Here is a 17091-nt window from a genome sequence, read left to right on the forward strand (position 1 = left end):
CGCGAATTTCGCGTGATGACAGCCAATAAGCATTCAATAGCGTGGCCACTGAGTGACATGTGTATGCATGTGCGGGTGCACTGCGCGCGTTCATGAATGCACGTTCGTGTTTGCCTCCCTGGTGAGCTCGGCCAGGAACCGCTACTGGTTTTCATATGCTACTGATTAATTCATACATAAATGCAAACTTCTTTCTTTTTTTTCCTCGGACATGTGGGCCGTTTACATTTTATTATACCGGCCATGCGTGCGTGCAATCGGCCAATGTCCGGCTAAAGCCGGTTAACGTGAACACTGGATGCGCGAGAGCAAACCAGGCTAGCTAGGTTGGAGTTTAGGGTTGTCTTCTAGTGCTAGATCCAAATGTGGATTAGCTAGTTAGCTAGCTCCAGTAGCTACCGCAGGATAACAACAAACAGAAGCTTGCTCTGGGTCACGAGCTTTGAGTACGTGCACGAAGAGGTCACGCGCGGGGAGAGGGGGAGTGCAGTACGACCGCTTGATTGACGTACTTACTGTCCAATGCCACTCGTGGTTCTGGAAATCATTGGCGGGAGTTTTTCGAGCCCTGCCCGTTCCACAGAAATTGACTTGTTTAATTTACAGGTCAGTACTTCTAACTCAGTGGCTGCAAGTGGGTTATGATAAAGATTTCAAATAGTTTTGCAAAAATGGCCAAAAAAGAGAATTCCGTACCCAACCATTAACTCTGTCATATTTGTTTTTCTTCCGTTAGTGTTTTTGACTACAAATGTTTAATTTCCCCAGAATTTCAAAGATTTTTCAGGTATATGCTTTGTAGAAAGCCCTTAAATCACTTGAGAAATGTGTGCTTTGAGTTTTCTGGATGTTGTGTGCTTATCAATAGATGATTTGACCATGTGAATGAGGCTGCAGTTCAGGTTTATAAGTGGAACATCTTTCCTTAAATGATATGTTATATTTATATTAGAGCTGTCAGTTAAACGCGTTATTAACGGCGTTAACGCAAACCAAATTTAACGGCGTTAAAAATTTTATCGCGCGATTAACGCAATTATTTTATTTAAAAAAAAAAACAATTATTATTATTTATTTTTTTCTTTGGCTCAAAACAAAGAAGCAGTAGCCTGACCGCTATGTTCAAATGACATTTGTTCAAAGAAGTCATTTAATTGCACTATAGGCTCTTTTTTTGTATCGTCCTGTTTTGATCAGTGTATATGCCAATGTTGTTATCAATAAAAAATCATTTGCACAAGGCAAGCCGATGCACTTCACCATGTTGATAAGAGAATTAAAATGAGAAGAATTATGGGACAAAAAAATCAAGGGATATTTAGCATAGAAAAATAATTTGTGATTAATCGCGATTAATTAGAGTTAACTATGACATTAATGCGATTAATCATGATTAAATATTTTAATCGCTTGACAGCTCTAATTTATATATCTTCCATTAGTGTGTTCTTGACTTTTAATTTTGCTCGGACCCCGTTAATCACCGCTTGCGGTTATATTTATAATTATTTTTGTGATTGAATGGAATAGGTCTGAAATGTTTAATATTTACACACGACTCAACAGAAAGAACACCACCGTTCCAATTTTGCGTTCAGCTTATCAGCCACACATCCATGCAGTTAATTGTTGGCTGGTTTACTCCTGGTTTTTCAATTTAGATTCAACCTGAAACAAATACTCTCACCATGCATACACTCATGGTTCATTCAATAATAGCGGGCAGGTGGCAAGGCCATTTGTAATCCATAACACTCCTAAATCTTAACTAAGGTCCTTGAAGTGAGACTTAAAGCATTGTTAATGTCGATGAATTCTATAAAAATAAAAAAAACATCCAGAAATATTGGATCTAAATAATAACTTGGAACAAAGTCATCGCTATCCGCTTATTGCTGGGTTCAGGTGTCAGCAACATGGTCAAATCACTCAATTTATAGAAAGAAACTAAATAGTAACCCAGGATGATTATCAGGGCAACCGATTTTGTCCTCACAAAAACTAGAAATTCATCAGCATTGATAGAAGCTGTACAATAGAATGGTAAATCTAGAACAGCTAAATGTTAAGTGGAGTTTACCAGCTACTTCAACGATCTCCCCCGGGACGATGTCTCTAGCCCTGATCCTCTGCACGCTCTTCTTGTCCTGCCGGTACACCTTGCCCATCTCCGGCTCGTACTCCTTCAGCGCCTCGATGGCGTTCTCTGCATTACGCTCCTGGAGAACAAACACACATAGGTTGGTAAACTACAGCGCTCTTAAGGGTTTGCTCTGCCCCCATGTAGCAGGTGGATCTCTGACCCCACACCACTATGCAGCAGGGGAATTATCCAATGAGGCACATTACAAGCGTCACCATCAATCAATTACTCAACCCTATTTCCTTGTTTCGGTTTTTTCGAGAGGGTCTTTCAGACGCGCACACGCACACACACCTTACCTGCCATACTCCTACGATGGCGTTGGCAATAAGGATGAGGAGGATGACAAATGGCTCCACGAAAGCTGTGATTGTCCCCTGTCCTTCCTCAAACCAAGCCAGAGTCTGAGAAACAACCATGGTGGAGTTACTTTGAGATGAAAACCCATGCAATGCAAACCATTGCACTTATGTCTGTTTCTGTGGCTTGTTTGTCATTCTTCGTATATTTAAGCAACCCTTTAGGAGATCATTTACCTACAAAATGCTGCTACACCCCTACTACTGTATTTCTACAGGAAAGAGCATTCATACTTTACAGGTGATGCACATATTACATTTTGCACTTGAATAAACCCACTGAATAGATTTACAATGATCACAAATCAGCAGGTAACCCTGTAGTAAAACAAATTCAGTTCTAAGAATGCTTTGAACTTCAACAAGAAGACATACATTATACACTTCTGCATTATCTTTATAACATTTCATGATCTAGATTTTGTATGAGGTGTCTGTGTTTACTTACAAAGGAAATACATGCGGCCAGCAGCAATATTCTGACCAACAGATCCTCAAACTGTTCCAGGATCAGCTCCCAGAGAGATTTACCTGGAACCAGAGGGGCAGAATCAGGAATGCAGGAAAGAAGGAAAGAGGGCCCACACAGAGGTCTACCTGAACCCTAGGGTCCGAGACAGACGACTGCACGGGCTAGGGTCCACACTTTATTACACTCATTTTACATCCGGTCCGGGTCAGGTCCCATTCTATGACTGTGAGGCCCGGTCGGTTTATCAATCATCATGTGTAAACCCGAGTGAATCTGAGCAGACCTGGGACCAGCAGGGATCGGCACTGATTCCTAGAGGAACGCATGGAAGTGCTGAGTAACTGGGTTTGTCGGGTCCATAAAATGCCTTAGTAATCCCTCTACTCTCAGACATTCCCTGGGTAGGGTCTGCAACATCTCAGACAGACCTGTCGGTATATACATTATGTGTGACTAGACAACTTTTCATTTTCTTTTTACATCAAAGCACGATCAAACTTTTGGCATCAAAATTATAGGACTGTCTCCAAAAGTATGGCCTACATCCACCTGTGTCCTCGTCTGAACACCAGACGAATCTCCTGAGCTAATTTCAATTGCTCTACAGATAAGGTCTGTCTCCCCTCCCATACTAAATGTTCCTGCCCAGTGCGAGATAGGTCGACCAACCGCAACCGTTAATCTAATATGAGGCGGGATAAATACGAAGACGGTGCAGAGGAACACTCTAGAGGCATACCAACAACAACCAAGATGGCTGCCACTGATGTAGAAAGGGCTGTTGATTACGCTATTGAGGCATTACTAAACAAACTACAAAGTATATTGTCATTAAAAGAAGAACAAACAACTTCACTAAAAGCTTTTGTTTCGTGAAAAGATGTCTTTGCTGCAAGCATGTTGTCTGTTAAAGGAGACGTATTATACCACCAATATGAGTGTGATTAGCCTTACAAGCCGTTTCGAAAATCTGCCCCATATGACATCACTAGTGGGCGTGTCCACCTAGATCTGTGCAGGATAGATGAGCAACGTTTACTTCGGTCCACTGGGTAGGCTGGTAGAGTGATCAGATCTAGGTGGACACGCCCACTAGTGATGTCATATGGGGCAGATTTTTGAAACGGCATGTAAGGCTAATCATACTCACAGCTGGTGGTATAATATGTCCCCTTTAACAATGATTGCTGGTTTAAGACCAGCTCTGCACAACCCGTTTAGTCGCTCTGATTGGTTGCAGGCCTAGAGGCAATCTGCTCCGCACCCATAGGGGATATCCCTTCGAAATCGAAATGAATAAAACGATCCAGACTAATTACGTTTTGTGAAAAAAAGAAACCATCCTACCTTCTTCCGCAGGCAACTCTGGAAGAGAAAGAAGAAAGGGATATATGTATGAAACAATAAGACAGTAGTCATAGCTGCTTCATACACAAGCAGTTGCATTTATGTCACCAGATATTTGGTCAGAAATACTACAATGTAACGTAAATTGTATGGATAATAAATTATCCTTGCATACTAGGGCCCGACCGATATTGATTTTTGAGTGCCGATGCCGATGCCGATTATTTTCAGAGAAAAATTACGATTACGATTTAATCGGCCGATTAAAAAAAGAAAAGAAAAAAAAGCATATAAAACGTAGTTTTTGATACCTTAAATATACTTTAAACACTTGACGAATATGTGAATTGAATGCAGAACCTTTGAGTGTTTTAGAATACATTTACAGTCAAAAATGAGTGTAATGTAAAATGTAAAATAAATAACTAACTCCCAATGTGCTGCGCTCGTGAGCAGTGACTAACACGTGCGTGCTGAGCAGTATGGTCTCACCATTAGAGTCTACAGTATAACAAATGAACATGGCCTGGGACCTAAAGAAAAACAGGCACGGCATGCTCAAACAACGCGTCTTGTGTACATTGGTGAGGTGAGCGCGCAGCTGCCTGAGCGAGCGTGCTTTCATGTTGTACGGTAAATTCAATCTCCTCTTTTTTACTCCAGCTAAAGTTGTTAGTTAGCAAGGCGAGTAGGAGCGCAATCTGCAGGATACTAAGCGCAATAACATTTAAAAAAAAAAAATAATAAAAAAAATAAATAAATTGGTTGTAATCGGCGTCTTTTTGGCCGATGCCGATTATTTTCAAAAAGGCTATAATCGGCCGATTAAATCGGCAGGCCGATAAATCGGTCGGGCCCTATAGCATACCAATGAACTCTAACCCTCTTAAGCATAACATGTATGCAACACCACTAACCTAGGCCTACTCATTCAGCCTGAGGTGTGACACTGATGTGTGGATCATTATGAAACACAATAGTGAGAGACGCCTACCATTGGGCCCCCATCTGTCCCGACTCTTCCTCAGCTGCTCACAGCTCAGGCCGGTTGATTCATTGACACTGAAGAAGCCCAGAGACTCCTCCACCGTCTTGGTGTGACCGTTGTCCATTATTACTAGCAGCGGAAGAGGGAGGTGGGAGAGAGAGAAAGACAGAGAGACAGCGACAGAGAGAGTGAGAGTGATGGGCAGGGTGGGTAATGGGTCAGTGGATGTAATGAGAGAAGAGGAGGGCAGATAATGATGGGGAGAAGATAAGGAATAGAGGAGGGAGACAGGGACAGAATTAGAGAATAACAATGAAGCTATGGAAAAGCAATTAGGCTAAGTAGACAAAGGCACAAATTTAAAATTTTAAGTTCACAATCTGCAAATCAAATTTGAATCCATGACTAGAAACAAAACAAAATAGCTTGCCTTTGCACCTAAATAGAAATCGCAGACGATTACCACACATACCGGCTTGGGAAACTAAGCGACTGGATAGCCAGGCAACTAAACCAGGCTAAACGCAGAGCCAAACATGCCCCTGAGAGATGAACTGGCAGTTAGGTAACGTTATGTGGGGGGGAACAATGTTCCCGATCATAATATCAATGTCTATTTAAGGCTAAGCTATGTGTGAATATCTGGCCTCCGCAGATTTAACATCCCTGTCACCGTTGATCAGGGCCTTCCTGCCCATTCAGCATGCAGGGCGACAGAGGCCAGGACACGAGTCTGGGAGGCTGACTAGTGGTTCAGAGGCCAGGACGCTGACTAGTGGTCCACAGAGGCCGGCAGGCTGACTAGTGGTCCACAGGGGCCAGGAGGCTTACTAGTGTTCCACAGAGGCCAGGACGCTGACTAGTGTTCCACAGAGGCCAGGAGGCTGACTAGTGGTCCACAGTGGCCAGGAGGCTGACTAGTGGTCCACAGAGGCCAGGACGCTGACTAGTGGTCCACAGTGGCCAGGAGGCTGACTAGTGGTCAACAGTGGCCAGGAGGCTGACTAGTGGTCCACAGAGGCCGGCAGGCTGACTAGTGGTCCACAGAGGCCAGGACGCTGACTGGTGGTCCACAGAGGTCAGGACGCTGACTAGTGGTCTAGAGGGGCCAGGACGCTGACTAGTGGTCCACAGAGGCCAGGACGCTGAATAGTGGTCCACAGAGGCCAGGACGCTGACTAGTGGTCCACAGTGGCCAGGACGCTGACTAGTGGTCCACAGTGGCCAGGAGGCTGACTAGTGGTCCACAGAGGCCAGGACGCTGACTAGTGGTCCACAGAGGCCAGGACGCTGACTAGTGGTCCACAGAGGCCAGGACGCTGACTAGTGGTCTACAGGGGCCAGGAGGCTGACTAGTGGTCCACAGAGCCCAGGACGCTGACTAGTGGTCCACAGAGGCCAGGACGCTGACTAGTGGTCCACAGAGGCCGGAACGCTAGCCTGAGTGGCTGATTAGTGGTTCACAGCTGGAACCTGAGCGGTTTCATTAGCGGTCGGGGTACCGGAGGGAATGGATGGACTGGATGGACTTGGATCCGTCGCTTGGTCCAACTACAGCGCCATGCAGACGCGACATGAGCACATACTGTATAAACCCTGGACGGGATACAATAAACGAGCCCGTGTTAAAGAGCCCAACCAGCAGGGCAGGTCTGGTCCACCCTGGTCAGGAAACAGTAGCGTATGGCAACCATCAGACAGATGATGGAGACGCGAAGCCCGATGAAGGCCCAATGCAACACACCGAGTGACACTGGACGGTGATAACGTTGGAGAGATCTCAACACACAATGGGAACACGGCTGGCCTCACGCTTAAGGTTAGCCTCGTCCTTTACGGGAACGTTTAGCACACATATGATCATTTAATATATAACCATATAATATATATATTACATTAGAGCAGGCGGTCAGCCCGTCTGGGTTTCTTACCGATGCAGTGAGTCCGCGTCCGTCCAGAGAACTATCGATCCCGCTTTATAAATCACACTGATCAGAGTACCATGGGGGTCTGCGTTAAATAAGGACTATCGTTTCATCCTCTCATCCTTCACATCTAAAGGTCGATGTTGTCATAGAAACTGCATCCGATTCTCAGATGAGTAGAAATGTCGCCGGTTAAAATGTAAAGGCTGTAGACAGGCAAAAGTCCTCGCGTGTACTACAGGTTTGGGAGCGCAATTAACCGCAGTCCTTAGAAAATATTCCTTCTGGAAAATAGAAAAGATACCGCTGGATAGTGTTAATAGGCCACAGAATGGAGGCGATTAACGGTGTTCGGCTTGCCTTGACGAGTTCAGGGAAGCTGAACCAATGAGACATCTCGGAAAAGGATTGACGGCAGTGCTAGGCGAATCAAATTGGAGGATTTTCCATAATCCCACCTGCTAGGAGTTGGCTGCCAACGGTTCCGCCTCTAGAAATGACTATTCACCAATCGCTAAAATTTCGGATATAACTAAGAACAAATCAGCGCCTCGTCCTGAATGAGTGGCAGCGCAGCAATCGAATAAAGAGACGTTATTGAGGGAGTTTATGCCGGGTGCTATTCCGACGTTATCAGGACAATATTTATGTTTTCCAGACGTCATGGCTCTGACGCCCTATGACACTCTACTGTCGTTTGCACTATATGTAAGGGATAATGCCCGACGAGGTGTCCATTATCAGGAATTAATGGACGACGTGGAGGCGTGAACCGTCCGACGCGAAGCGGAGGACGGTTGCCTCCGCGAAGTCCATTAATTCCTGATAATGGACACCTCGAAGGGCATTATCCCGCTTATACTACGGTCACTTACCAACGGTGACCAAATTAAGACCATTAATTTATATTTTCATGCGTTTTACAATCCGAATATAAACTTTTCCACAAAACATACATTTGTTTGCCTGGTTACGCCTGAGGGTCTGACTAATACCCGGAACCACCATTACACGCCCGTTGGGTTCTCATGCAACGGAAACGTTGTTCACTCCTCCAGTAATTAGGACGGGCCATAGCTACGACTTTAGAACGGGAGGTAGCGGGAGGTATTATAGTCCGCTGAGCTTTGTTTTGTTTCCCGTTGCTATGGTTACTACTATTTTAGAGACGATACGCCAGCTAGCGCATTAATTGAGAACGGTAAACAGACAATTTGACGGAACTACTTGTCCAGGTGTCCGTATATCAGGAGTTAATGCACACCCTGCATCCAATCAGAATCGAGTATTCCCGCAGACCGTGGTATAAATATATATATATATATATATATATATATATATATATATATATATATATATATATATATTTTTTTTTTTTTAAATAAAGAAATAGCGTAATGGTTTACTTATATACTGTATAGAAGCCACCTACATTCAAAATTAAAATTGTCTTACCAGATTGCAGAACATTTTACCCTGGTAACAGACGTTCAATAGTGGACAGTTCCATCCGGAGGAAAGGTAATTTGGATGCATGAGATGCAGACTAGTGTAAGAGACGCGAGTACGATAATATGTTGAAAATTAATATGCGTGTAGTGCAAGGAGGGTGAGGCATTGAGTGACAAGACTGGCATTATAGTGTTTGTTATTTATTTGTTGTCATTATGTCACCACCACCAGAGTTGAAGCAGGTCTAAACAGTCTGTTGGTTTAAAGTCAAGGCAGGTGGAAGAACAGTAACAGTGTTATGAAACAAAACCAATGAACAAATATTAAAATTCACAGATTTAAATCAACTATGGCCATTCTTCTTGTTCTTCTTCCATCTCTCACAAGGGATAGTCACTCCATAAGCTGAAAGACAAAGACAGATGTCAGACAAAGACTCACTATTGTAGCTGTTTTCTACAATAGTTCCCCAGGTGAACAGGTGACAGGTGATGCCATCATAACTGGGGTATAACAAGCCTTTTACGAGAATGGATGAGTCGAATATCTATAGTCCATAAGATTATATTATTCAGAGATGCAGGAGAAATCTTTAATTCTGTGATTGCTGTTGAGTGTTGTTGAAGGGTAAGCAAGTACCATCACATTTTGGGCTGAGATCTAGGAATGAGGGGGGTGGTCTTAGCCTCATGTTTACCACCCACGGTAACTTTGAAAAAGAAAATGTAAGGGGCTATGACCCCTAAATCGTTTTTCTCTGTATATGTCTGATATGATTTTCAACATAGTGGTATATGCCATTTAGTCACGGTTTAAAAGTAAGATGTGATTTAGAGAAAGCAGGAGAAATATCCTATGTTTTTTGCCGGTCTGCGTAGTCCAGTTTATGAACGCTGAAACCTAACATCCTAACTAGTATACGCTTTGAAGTCTCAGAAGACACAGCGGCAACGGAGGTGAGATGTGTGGAGCTCCGTCTTGGCAGCAGTTAGGGCTGATGACCGTGTCCGAGAGAGGGTTAAGCTTCTCGGACACCGATAGTATAACATGAAATATTTTTCCTATGAATATTTATAATTAAATACAGGGGTAAAGGTGAAATGATTTTTGTCCTTTTATTTACATTTGACCCAAAGTCAAAGCTTTTTAAGAAAATGAATAAAATAAATGATATTGGTGTGACCGTGGAGTGTGACACACCGTCCTAGACGTTGTCTAGAACACGGCTAAAGATAGCATCGTCAGCAAGCGTCTGGTGTACGTTTATACTATCAGTCTGCTCCTCCTGAGACTGGGGGTCCCTGTGTGTCTGTGTGCATGCGTGTGGGCCCTGCTCACCTCCGGGTGAACTGGAGATCGTTGTTTGTACGCAGCAGTAGCTCCCTGATCTCCTGGGGGGGGTTCAGCCCGTGGACCTGCGCCCGCTCCCATCTCTGGAGCCTGCTGATACCTGGGGGAGGACATACGCTGGGGATTGGGCTCTTAGACTGTTGATACGGGCTGTCTACATACATATACATAGATGATTTACGAGTATATATATATATATATATATATATATATATATATATGTATATATATAGATATCGATTTAGATAGATAGATGTTATGCATAAACTTTTGACTTTGACTTTGAAAAATTAGGAAATTTGTGTTGGTTGATTATTTCTCTGATATAAAAAAGCTTTTTGGCAATAAATCTTATACCGTTGGAAAGCCTGTATATTTCCCTTTCAAATGGTGCCACATTTGTAAGGAACATGCACTTGTGGGATGAGCAGCAGAGCTGAGTATGTGGGTTGCGCCCATGAAAAATGTACCAAATCTTATCTGCCAATGCCACCCAAAATCCAAATAACAAAGAAGTGCACAACAGTCTTAGCTCATTGTCTCATTGGCAGGCCAAATTCTCTGGGCGGGCAAAGCAGAGAAGGGGAGGTAACATGTCCCCGTATGACGACATATGGGGGAAAACCAAAGCAGGATACCTAGTGCTCGTTTTACACCCAACGCCATTTCTAGCTACTGGGGGGCCATAGGCAGGCTAGGGGAACTCATATTAATGTTATAAAACCTCATAAAGTCAATTAAAAAAAAAAAAAAATCTATATTTTTTTGTTTAAGTTTATAGTTCTGCATTGCGGTCCATTTTCTGCACCTTGGCCAGCGGCCGTGACACGCAGCATGTCATTCCCTGACACTTTCTGTAAACAGTGACTTGTTTCTGCCTAAAACATATTCTTAAAGGAACACAAGTCCTACAATATATAAATATTAAGTTAATAATCAAAATATTGCAATATATGCTTGAAAAGGGGAAACATTTTGTTACATGGAGCTCAATGATAGTTTGTGTCCATGCGTGCATGCACATGCACCACTTGGCATGGGTATTGGCAGCATTGACAATTGACAAATAGATGTCCCCACAAATACTCAAAAGAAACCTACGCCCTTAGATGAAAGTGCACTTAGACTTATGATTTGATCGATAACGTGAGGGTTAGGGGAAGGAGGGCAGAAAATGTCTGTTCACCCAAAAAAAAGCCAAAACAAAGATAAGGCCTGCCAAAAAACATAGCCATGATTTGAATCACAGTCTGTGATTTAATGAAGTTAGTGTATTCCTCGTCCACGCATGTCTAACAATATATAACTACAGGCTATACAAATAAAGCCTGTACTGAATTTAAGGATTAATACTGATTAATAATCTGTCTTGATAAATTAAATATTCCCAAAAAATGTAATCTCCTGTGCAAAACCCTGGATGATGAAGTAATATCAAGTGCGGATGAATGATGTTAATGTATTTATGGACGCCTTTTCTAGCTACTGGGGGACCATAGGCAGGCCAGGGGAACTCATATTAATGTTATAAAACCTCATAAAGTCATTTTTTATGGCAGGCAAAGGCAGCCAAGGGGTGTGGTGCTGGACGGGAGGTACTACTCAGCTTACCCTGCACAGGTGTGCTGAGTTAGCCCTGCAATCAGAGGGCCTTTTTAACTCCACCAGAACAGGCTGAAGACAGACTGGCTGGAGGAGCGTGTGGAGACCAAAGACACGTTAGGCCAGTCTCGTGGTAAGAGGCCTGTGGCCAACCCTCTTGATCACTCCAAACCTAATTAATTAAGTTACGTTCAAGTGGACCGAAGAGCTGTTTTGTCAGTGTGTGAATTGTGTCGTGCTGAAACCCGAGAGAAGGCCTGCAGCTGAAGAGGAACCCCAACGACTCCAAGAGGAAACCCTAGCCGAGCTAGGGCGAAGAGGTCAGTGGCAGGGACCACAGACCCCACTAACCTTGGTCTATCTTGCTCTCTCTCTCTCTGGCCCCACCCCAGGCAGAGCCAGAAAGGGCACCCTGACGACAGCCGCCAACCGGGTGAAGATTTGAGTTGCCTTTTGCCCCCTCCCTTTTCCCCCTGCACCTTTTTTTTTTTTTTTTATAAATAAATGACATAAGTTGATTTCACCGCAACCCCCGCTTCTGCCTGTTCTATTCTAATTGGTGATCCCACTGTTGTACCTCAGAGACCAGGCGCCCAAAATATAACAACATTTTCAATTGTAAATGTTCAATGTACAAATGTGTAAATTGTAAACTATCTGTGTGTAATTGATGAATTATGATGGATGAGAGGGTGCAGTGGTGTTATATTTTGGCATTAACATTATTTTCTACGGCTTTCTACTTTTCTACTGCTGAGTAGTAAATAATAAAACCAATAAAGGGGTTTGAGTCTCACTGGGCTGCAGACTGTAAGCACTCGATAAAAGCCCCATGGCGTATATATCATTTCCTGTATATTGCCTGGTAGCAAAAGGGACCCTTGCCATAATGGATGGGTGGTTATCTTTGGTCAATAATTTAGGGGTGAATGTTGAAGGAGCCATGTTGAGGCATTGCTTGATAAATGACACCTTTCAAATATGAAACCTATGACAAAGTTGAAGGCATTTTCCCACACCATCGTATTTCCTGTTCGGTCCAGATCATAGTACAGTAACCGTGCTACATGCTTTACCTGTACATGGCCCATACTTCCAGTCCAGATCAAACTGCTTCAGTTCCTGCAGCTCCAATTCTTGCTCTGTTATGGTCTCAGTCTCTGAGTGAACAAAAAACTATATTAAAGATACGGACAAGAGGTATATCCATCTTTTCATGAACGTCTCAAAAGACGTTTCAATATACAACTCGAAGTAAAATAAGTCAGTCATGAGAGAACGCAGACATTTTACCATGTGACTATACTGCCCTGGCTTCACTTGGTTTGACAGAAGCACAGCATGGCTGCTGGTATTTGTAATAGTAGTACTTAGCGTTCTGTAGCATTTTACCCTAGCTACCTTTGTTGTATACGGAGAATGGGTTAACCTAACAATTGTTAGTGCTTGGTACTATGAACATCCTTACTTTACCGACAGTGATATATTGTTTCTCTTTCTTCTGACAAATGTACTTATTGTAAATCTCTTTGGATAAAAGCATCTGCTAAATGCCCTAAATGTAATTGTAAATGAATTTGTATCACCATCACAACACTGATGACCGTTGTCTTGAGTCTATGACAAAACAACACAGACTCATTGTAGCCTACATTGTTTTATGTTATAGTATTCCGATGAAATTTGATTGATTGTTTAAGAGACATTTAATATATTTGAGTTGTGTTAGACAGACACACACAAAATTATATCTGCGAAGATAAATTCAGTTTGACCATCCAAATTCTAGCTGTTTGCCTCATAATCTCAATAGCTCAGAAAACTATTAACATTATAACATATTTAACACTATAACATATTTCAGGTATGTTTTGTTAAGCGAGTGCCAAACGATAACCTTGATATAAGGAAAAAAAAGCATTAGCATAAATTTCAGCTATCTAATAGTGTGACATACTGCCCAATGTCCATTCTTTTGACTAAGACTAATCTGAAAGCAATCTGCCCTTTTCATCAAGTTATTATTTTGTTATGCAAGAATATATTACGCCAATCTAAAATCACAGCGGTGCACTTCTATATTAACCTTCATCCCCCTTTTTAATTAGGCTTATATGGTTACAGATCTGGGAAGTACGTAAATACAAACAACGGTCTACTTTTACTAGCTACATCTGGACACAAATATCTTTACCTTCTACTCCTTAGAAATACCAAGCATTTTATTTGCATCATTAGGTACCTTCCTAACATCAAGACAGATATCAACCTAAATGCACGTAACAAGATGAAAAGTGCTGCATATCGGCCAAAGATACATGAATAAGAAGTGAGGATCAGGCTCTGAAATTAGATTAATTTTAGAGCCTGTACTTTTCCACTTATACTTAAGAAAGAAGTTGAATCAGATGCTGAATTGACATTAAAAATGACTTTGACTTTGATCTTTGTTCATGGAGCCACAGCCACAGCCACAGCCACAGCCATGCCAAGTCAAGCCGCTCAACGCCAAGCCCGTGCTCGGCCCAGGACCCCCCCTTGTCTTTTCTCTTGCCCTTGCCCTTGCCCGTGCCCTCTCCCTGGCCCTTGCCCGTAAGTTGCATTCTTCTCTCCCGTTTTTTTGGACTTCCTATTGGACATTTTCCCGGTCATTACGACCACTAGTTTTCTGTTCCCCTGGACTTTAGTGCCCCAGTGCCTAGCCAAGCTCCTTAGTTTTCCCCACTGTTGCCTGCGCTCGTTGGAGCCTGTTGCCTACGACCCATGTTTAAAATATGAACAGGGCCCGGGTATTTAAAAGAAAATCTATATTTTTTTGTTCAAGTATATAGTTCTGCATTGCGGTCCATGCTCTGCACCTTGGCCAGCGGCCGTGACACGCAGCATGTCATTCCCTGACACTTTCTGTAAACAGTGACTTGTTTCTGCCTAAAACATCTGCTTAAAGGAACAAAGGTCAATTGATTTGATTGACCATAATTTCCTGATGCTTAATGCACTTCTTGATAACCATTAATTAAATCTTCATTAACCAGTCAACTTGACCCCACTCGTGTTAAGGTCGACTAGTATACAAACTAAATGTTGTCAGATGGTACCATTCTGTGGTGGGGACGGGGGTCTCTTTTCCCTCTTGACATGTCGTCGTTTCTTGACCACCATGAAGGAGTCTGTGATCAGGCGGCGCTTCGTTGTCATGGTTATGAGGACCTGAAGGAAGAGGGATGAGGTGGGTTCAGGAAGGTACGGACACGTTCATATCTATCTCTATTTATCTCTATATATCTATCTCCTCTAGAATGGAGCACAACTCTATGAACAATGTAATGTTGTTCACAAACAAAGACCTCAAAGACATCCATATTGTTAATTAGGTGCACCGTTAAAAACGCCTCCCAAAAGAATAAAAATGAAGATAAGGACTTGTTTCTGCAGACCTGTAAGTAGACTAACATGCATTGATAACAGTCACAGAAAATATATTTACAAAGACGTTGCTGTCAGCAACATTGAACACATTGAGAAATCAGGTTCATGTCATTTTAGTTACACTCTACTAGCAGAGCTGGCCTATATTTTTTCTCTTTATGCATAAATTCTTATTTTTTTTACATTTATTTAATAAATAAATAAATGTAAATAATTTATGCAACCAGCAGGTTCTAACAAGAAAAGGCAGGAGAGAGGTGTAGCAGGTCTTACAATAGTTTAGTCGTTATAACAGTGTAGTAGACTACGTTTTGAGCTCTTAAAGCGTAATGTGCTTTTGATGAGTCAAATGAATGGCATTATACAGAGAAGCTACATTTGTAATGTATTTTTAAGAAGACTGGTGCAGGTCCACAGGCTAGGAGTGACGCAGAAGATAAGTGACCGTAGCAGCGACAGTGAGATTGTCAATGCAGTTCAGTGTACAAGTGAAGACGGGGTTATTGTTTGGGACAAAGCCTGACCAACCTGATCCAAATAGGATCCTGCATTTTCAATAATGTCGTCCCTGTATTTAAAAATACAAGCAATATCCATGGCTTCACCAGCCCATTATTTAAGACTATTCTGTATCTCCAGTTTGTCAAAGCATATGGTAAATTAAGAAGAGCTCATCGGAAAAGATGTTGAGTCGTCTCGATCATTTAGCAAAACATTGCAGGTACAGTTTGTCTGTGTTTCAGAATAGGCACTCGATCATTCTTTCGGCCGCTGACTGTACCAGCCAGATTCTGGGCTAAGCTCTGAATGCCTTAAAAATGGTTGCACAGATGATAAATATTATGTTAATAATCAAAAAATAGCAATATATGCTTGAAAAGGGGAAACATTTTGTTACATGGAGCTTAATGTTTTTGAAAGTTTGTGTCCATGCGTGTATGCACATGCACCACTTGGCATGGGTATTGGCAGCATTGACAATTGACAATAAATGTCCCCACAAATAGTCAAAAGAAACCTACGCCCTTAGATGAAAGTGCACTTAGACTTATGATTTGATCGGTTAGGGAAAGGAGGGCAGAAAATGTCTGTTCACCCAAAAAAAGCCAAAACAAAGATAAGGCCTGCCAAAGCACATAGCCATGATTTGAATCACAGTCCGTGATTTAATGAAGTTAGTGTATTCCTCGTCCACGCATGTCTAACAATATATAACTACAGGGCGCTATACAAATAAAGCCTGTACTGAATTTATTGATTAATACCGATTAATAATCTGTCTTGATAAATTAAATATTACCAAAAAATGTAATCTCCTCTGCAAAACCCTGGATGAAGAAGTAATATCAAGTGCGGATGAATGATGTTAATGTATTTATGGAAGCGTCTTATGGAGTCTCGATCAAAGCACAGAGCCGTTTATCATTCATCAGTGGCCTGTTAACACGAACCGAAGCTTTTAATGGAAACAAAGATGGCTTTGATGCGATATAGTTAAATTGTATTAAACTCACGATCTCTCGCTGTTTCATCAAAACAAAACCCACATTAAGAGGGGCGTTTATATTTTCTTCTTCGTGTGACGTAGTTGTTTTAAGGTATGTATGTTTCATAGTGCCCTCTGTCGGTCGGTGTACGTCTCACACTGCCCTCTGTTGGTCAGTGTAGGCCGTTTCTCAATTCCTAGCACGCCACGCGTACTACGGACTCGATGACTTGCAAGTACGTACTTGGCAAGTCCGTACTTCAAGCACAGACTTGACTTGCCAAGTACGTGCTTGCAAGTCATCGAGTCCGTAGTACGCGTGCTAGGAATTGAGAAACGGCCCCTGGAGAGTGAACACACCATTAGTCGGGTCAGCCATCTCTTCTTCGTTCGTTACCAGACTCCGGTTACATTGTGGGATAGTGTAGTGAACTCCGTTGTTTACTGTGGCGGTAGTACGCATTCGGAAAAGTTTTCCGTACTACACAATGCGTACTGAGCATTCGGAAGCGCTATATTTGTGGCGTACTACAAAATG

The 17091-nt window shown here is 42.5% G+C and overlaps 2 protein-coding genes across 3 annotated transcripts in view; both read right to left on the reverse strand.

The window, feature by feature from the left end:
- The window catches only part of si:dkey-28b4.8 (sarcoplasmic/endoplasmic reticulum calcium ATPase 2), a 45831-nt gene extending 38220 nt beyond the window's left edge, over positions 1–7611 (reverse strand). The window contains exons 1-6 of the mRNA XM_030351609.1: positions 7241–7611; positions 5316–5438; positions 4322–4339; positions 2951–3033; positions 2443–2547; positions 2081–2219 (exon numbers count right to left, since the gene is read on the reverse strand). Coding sequence (XP_030207469.1) covers positions 2081–2219; positions 2443–2547; positions 2951–3033; positions 4322–4339; positions 5316–5433 — 463 coding nt within the window. The 5' untranslated portion in view covers positions 5434–5438; positions 7241–7611. The remainder of the gene's footprint in view (positions 1–2080; positions 2220–2442; positions 2548–2950; positions 3034–4321; positions 4340–5315; positions 5439–7240) is intronic.
- A 1254-nt stretch (positions 7612–8865) lies between these two features.
- On the reverse strand, positions 8866–16717 carry pold4 (DNA polymerase delta 4, accessory subunit). Of its 2 annotated transcripts, none has more exons than XM_030352419.1 (5): positions 16582–16717; positions 14737–14848; positions 12715–12798; positions 10025–10136; positions 8866–9091 (listed from the first exon to the last, which is right to left on the reverse strand). In XM_030352419.1, the coding sequence occupies exons 1-5, from the start codon at positions 16678–16680 to the stop codon at positions 9067–9069; spliced, it is 432 nt and encodes a 143-aa protein (XP_030208279.1). In that variant the 5' UTR covers positions 16681–16717; the 3' UTR covers positions 8866–9066. The 2 variants fall into 2 exon arrangements, with proteins under 2 accessions (XP_030208279.1, XP_030208280.1); XM_030352420.1 differs by having other exon boundaries at positions 16368–16648.
- Between the last annotated feature and the right edge of the window lie 374 nt (positions 16718–17091).

Source organism: Gadus morhua, chromosome 3 (assembly GCF_902167405.1).
Source record: "Gadus morhua chromosome 3, gadMor3.0, whole genome shotgun sequence".
Lineage (NCBI taxonomy): Eukaryota > Metazoa > Chordata > Actinopteri > Gadiformes > Gadidae > Gadus > Gadus morhua.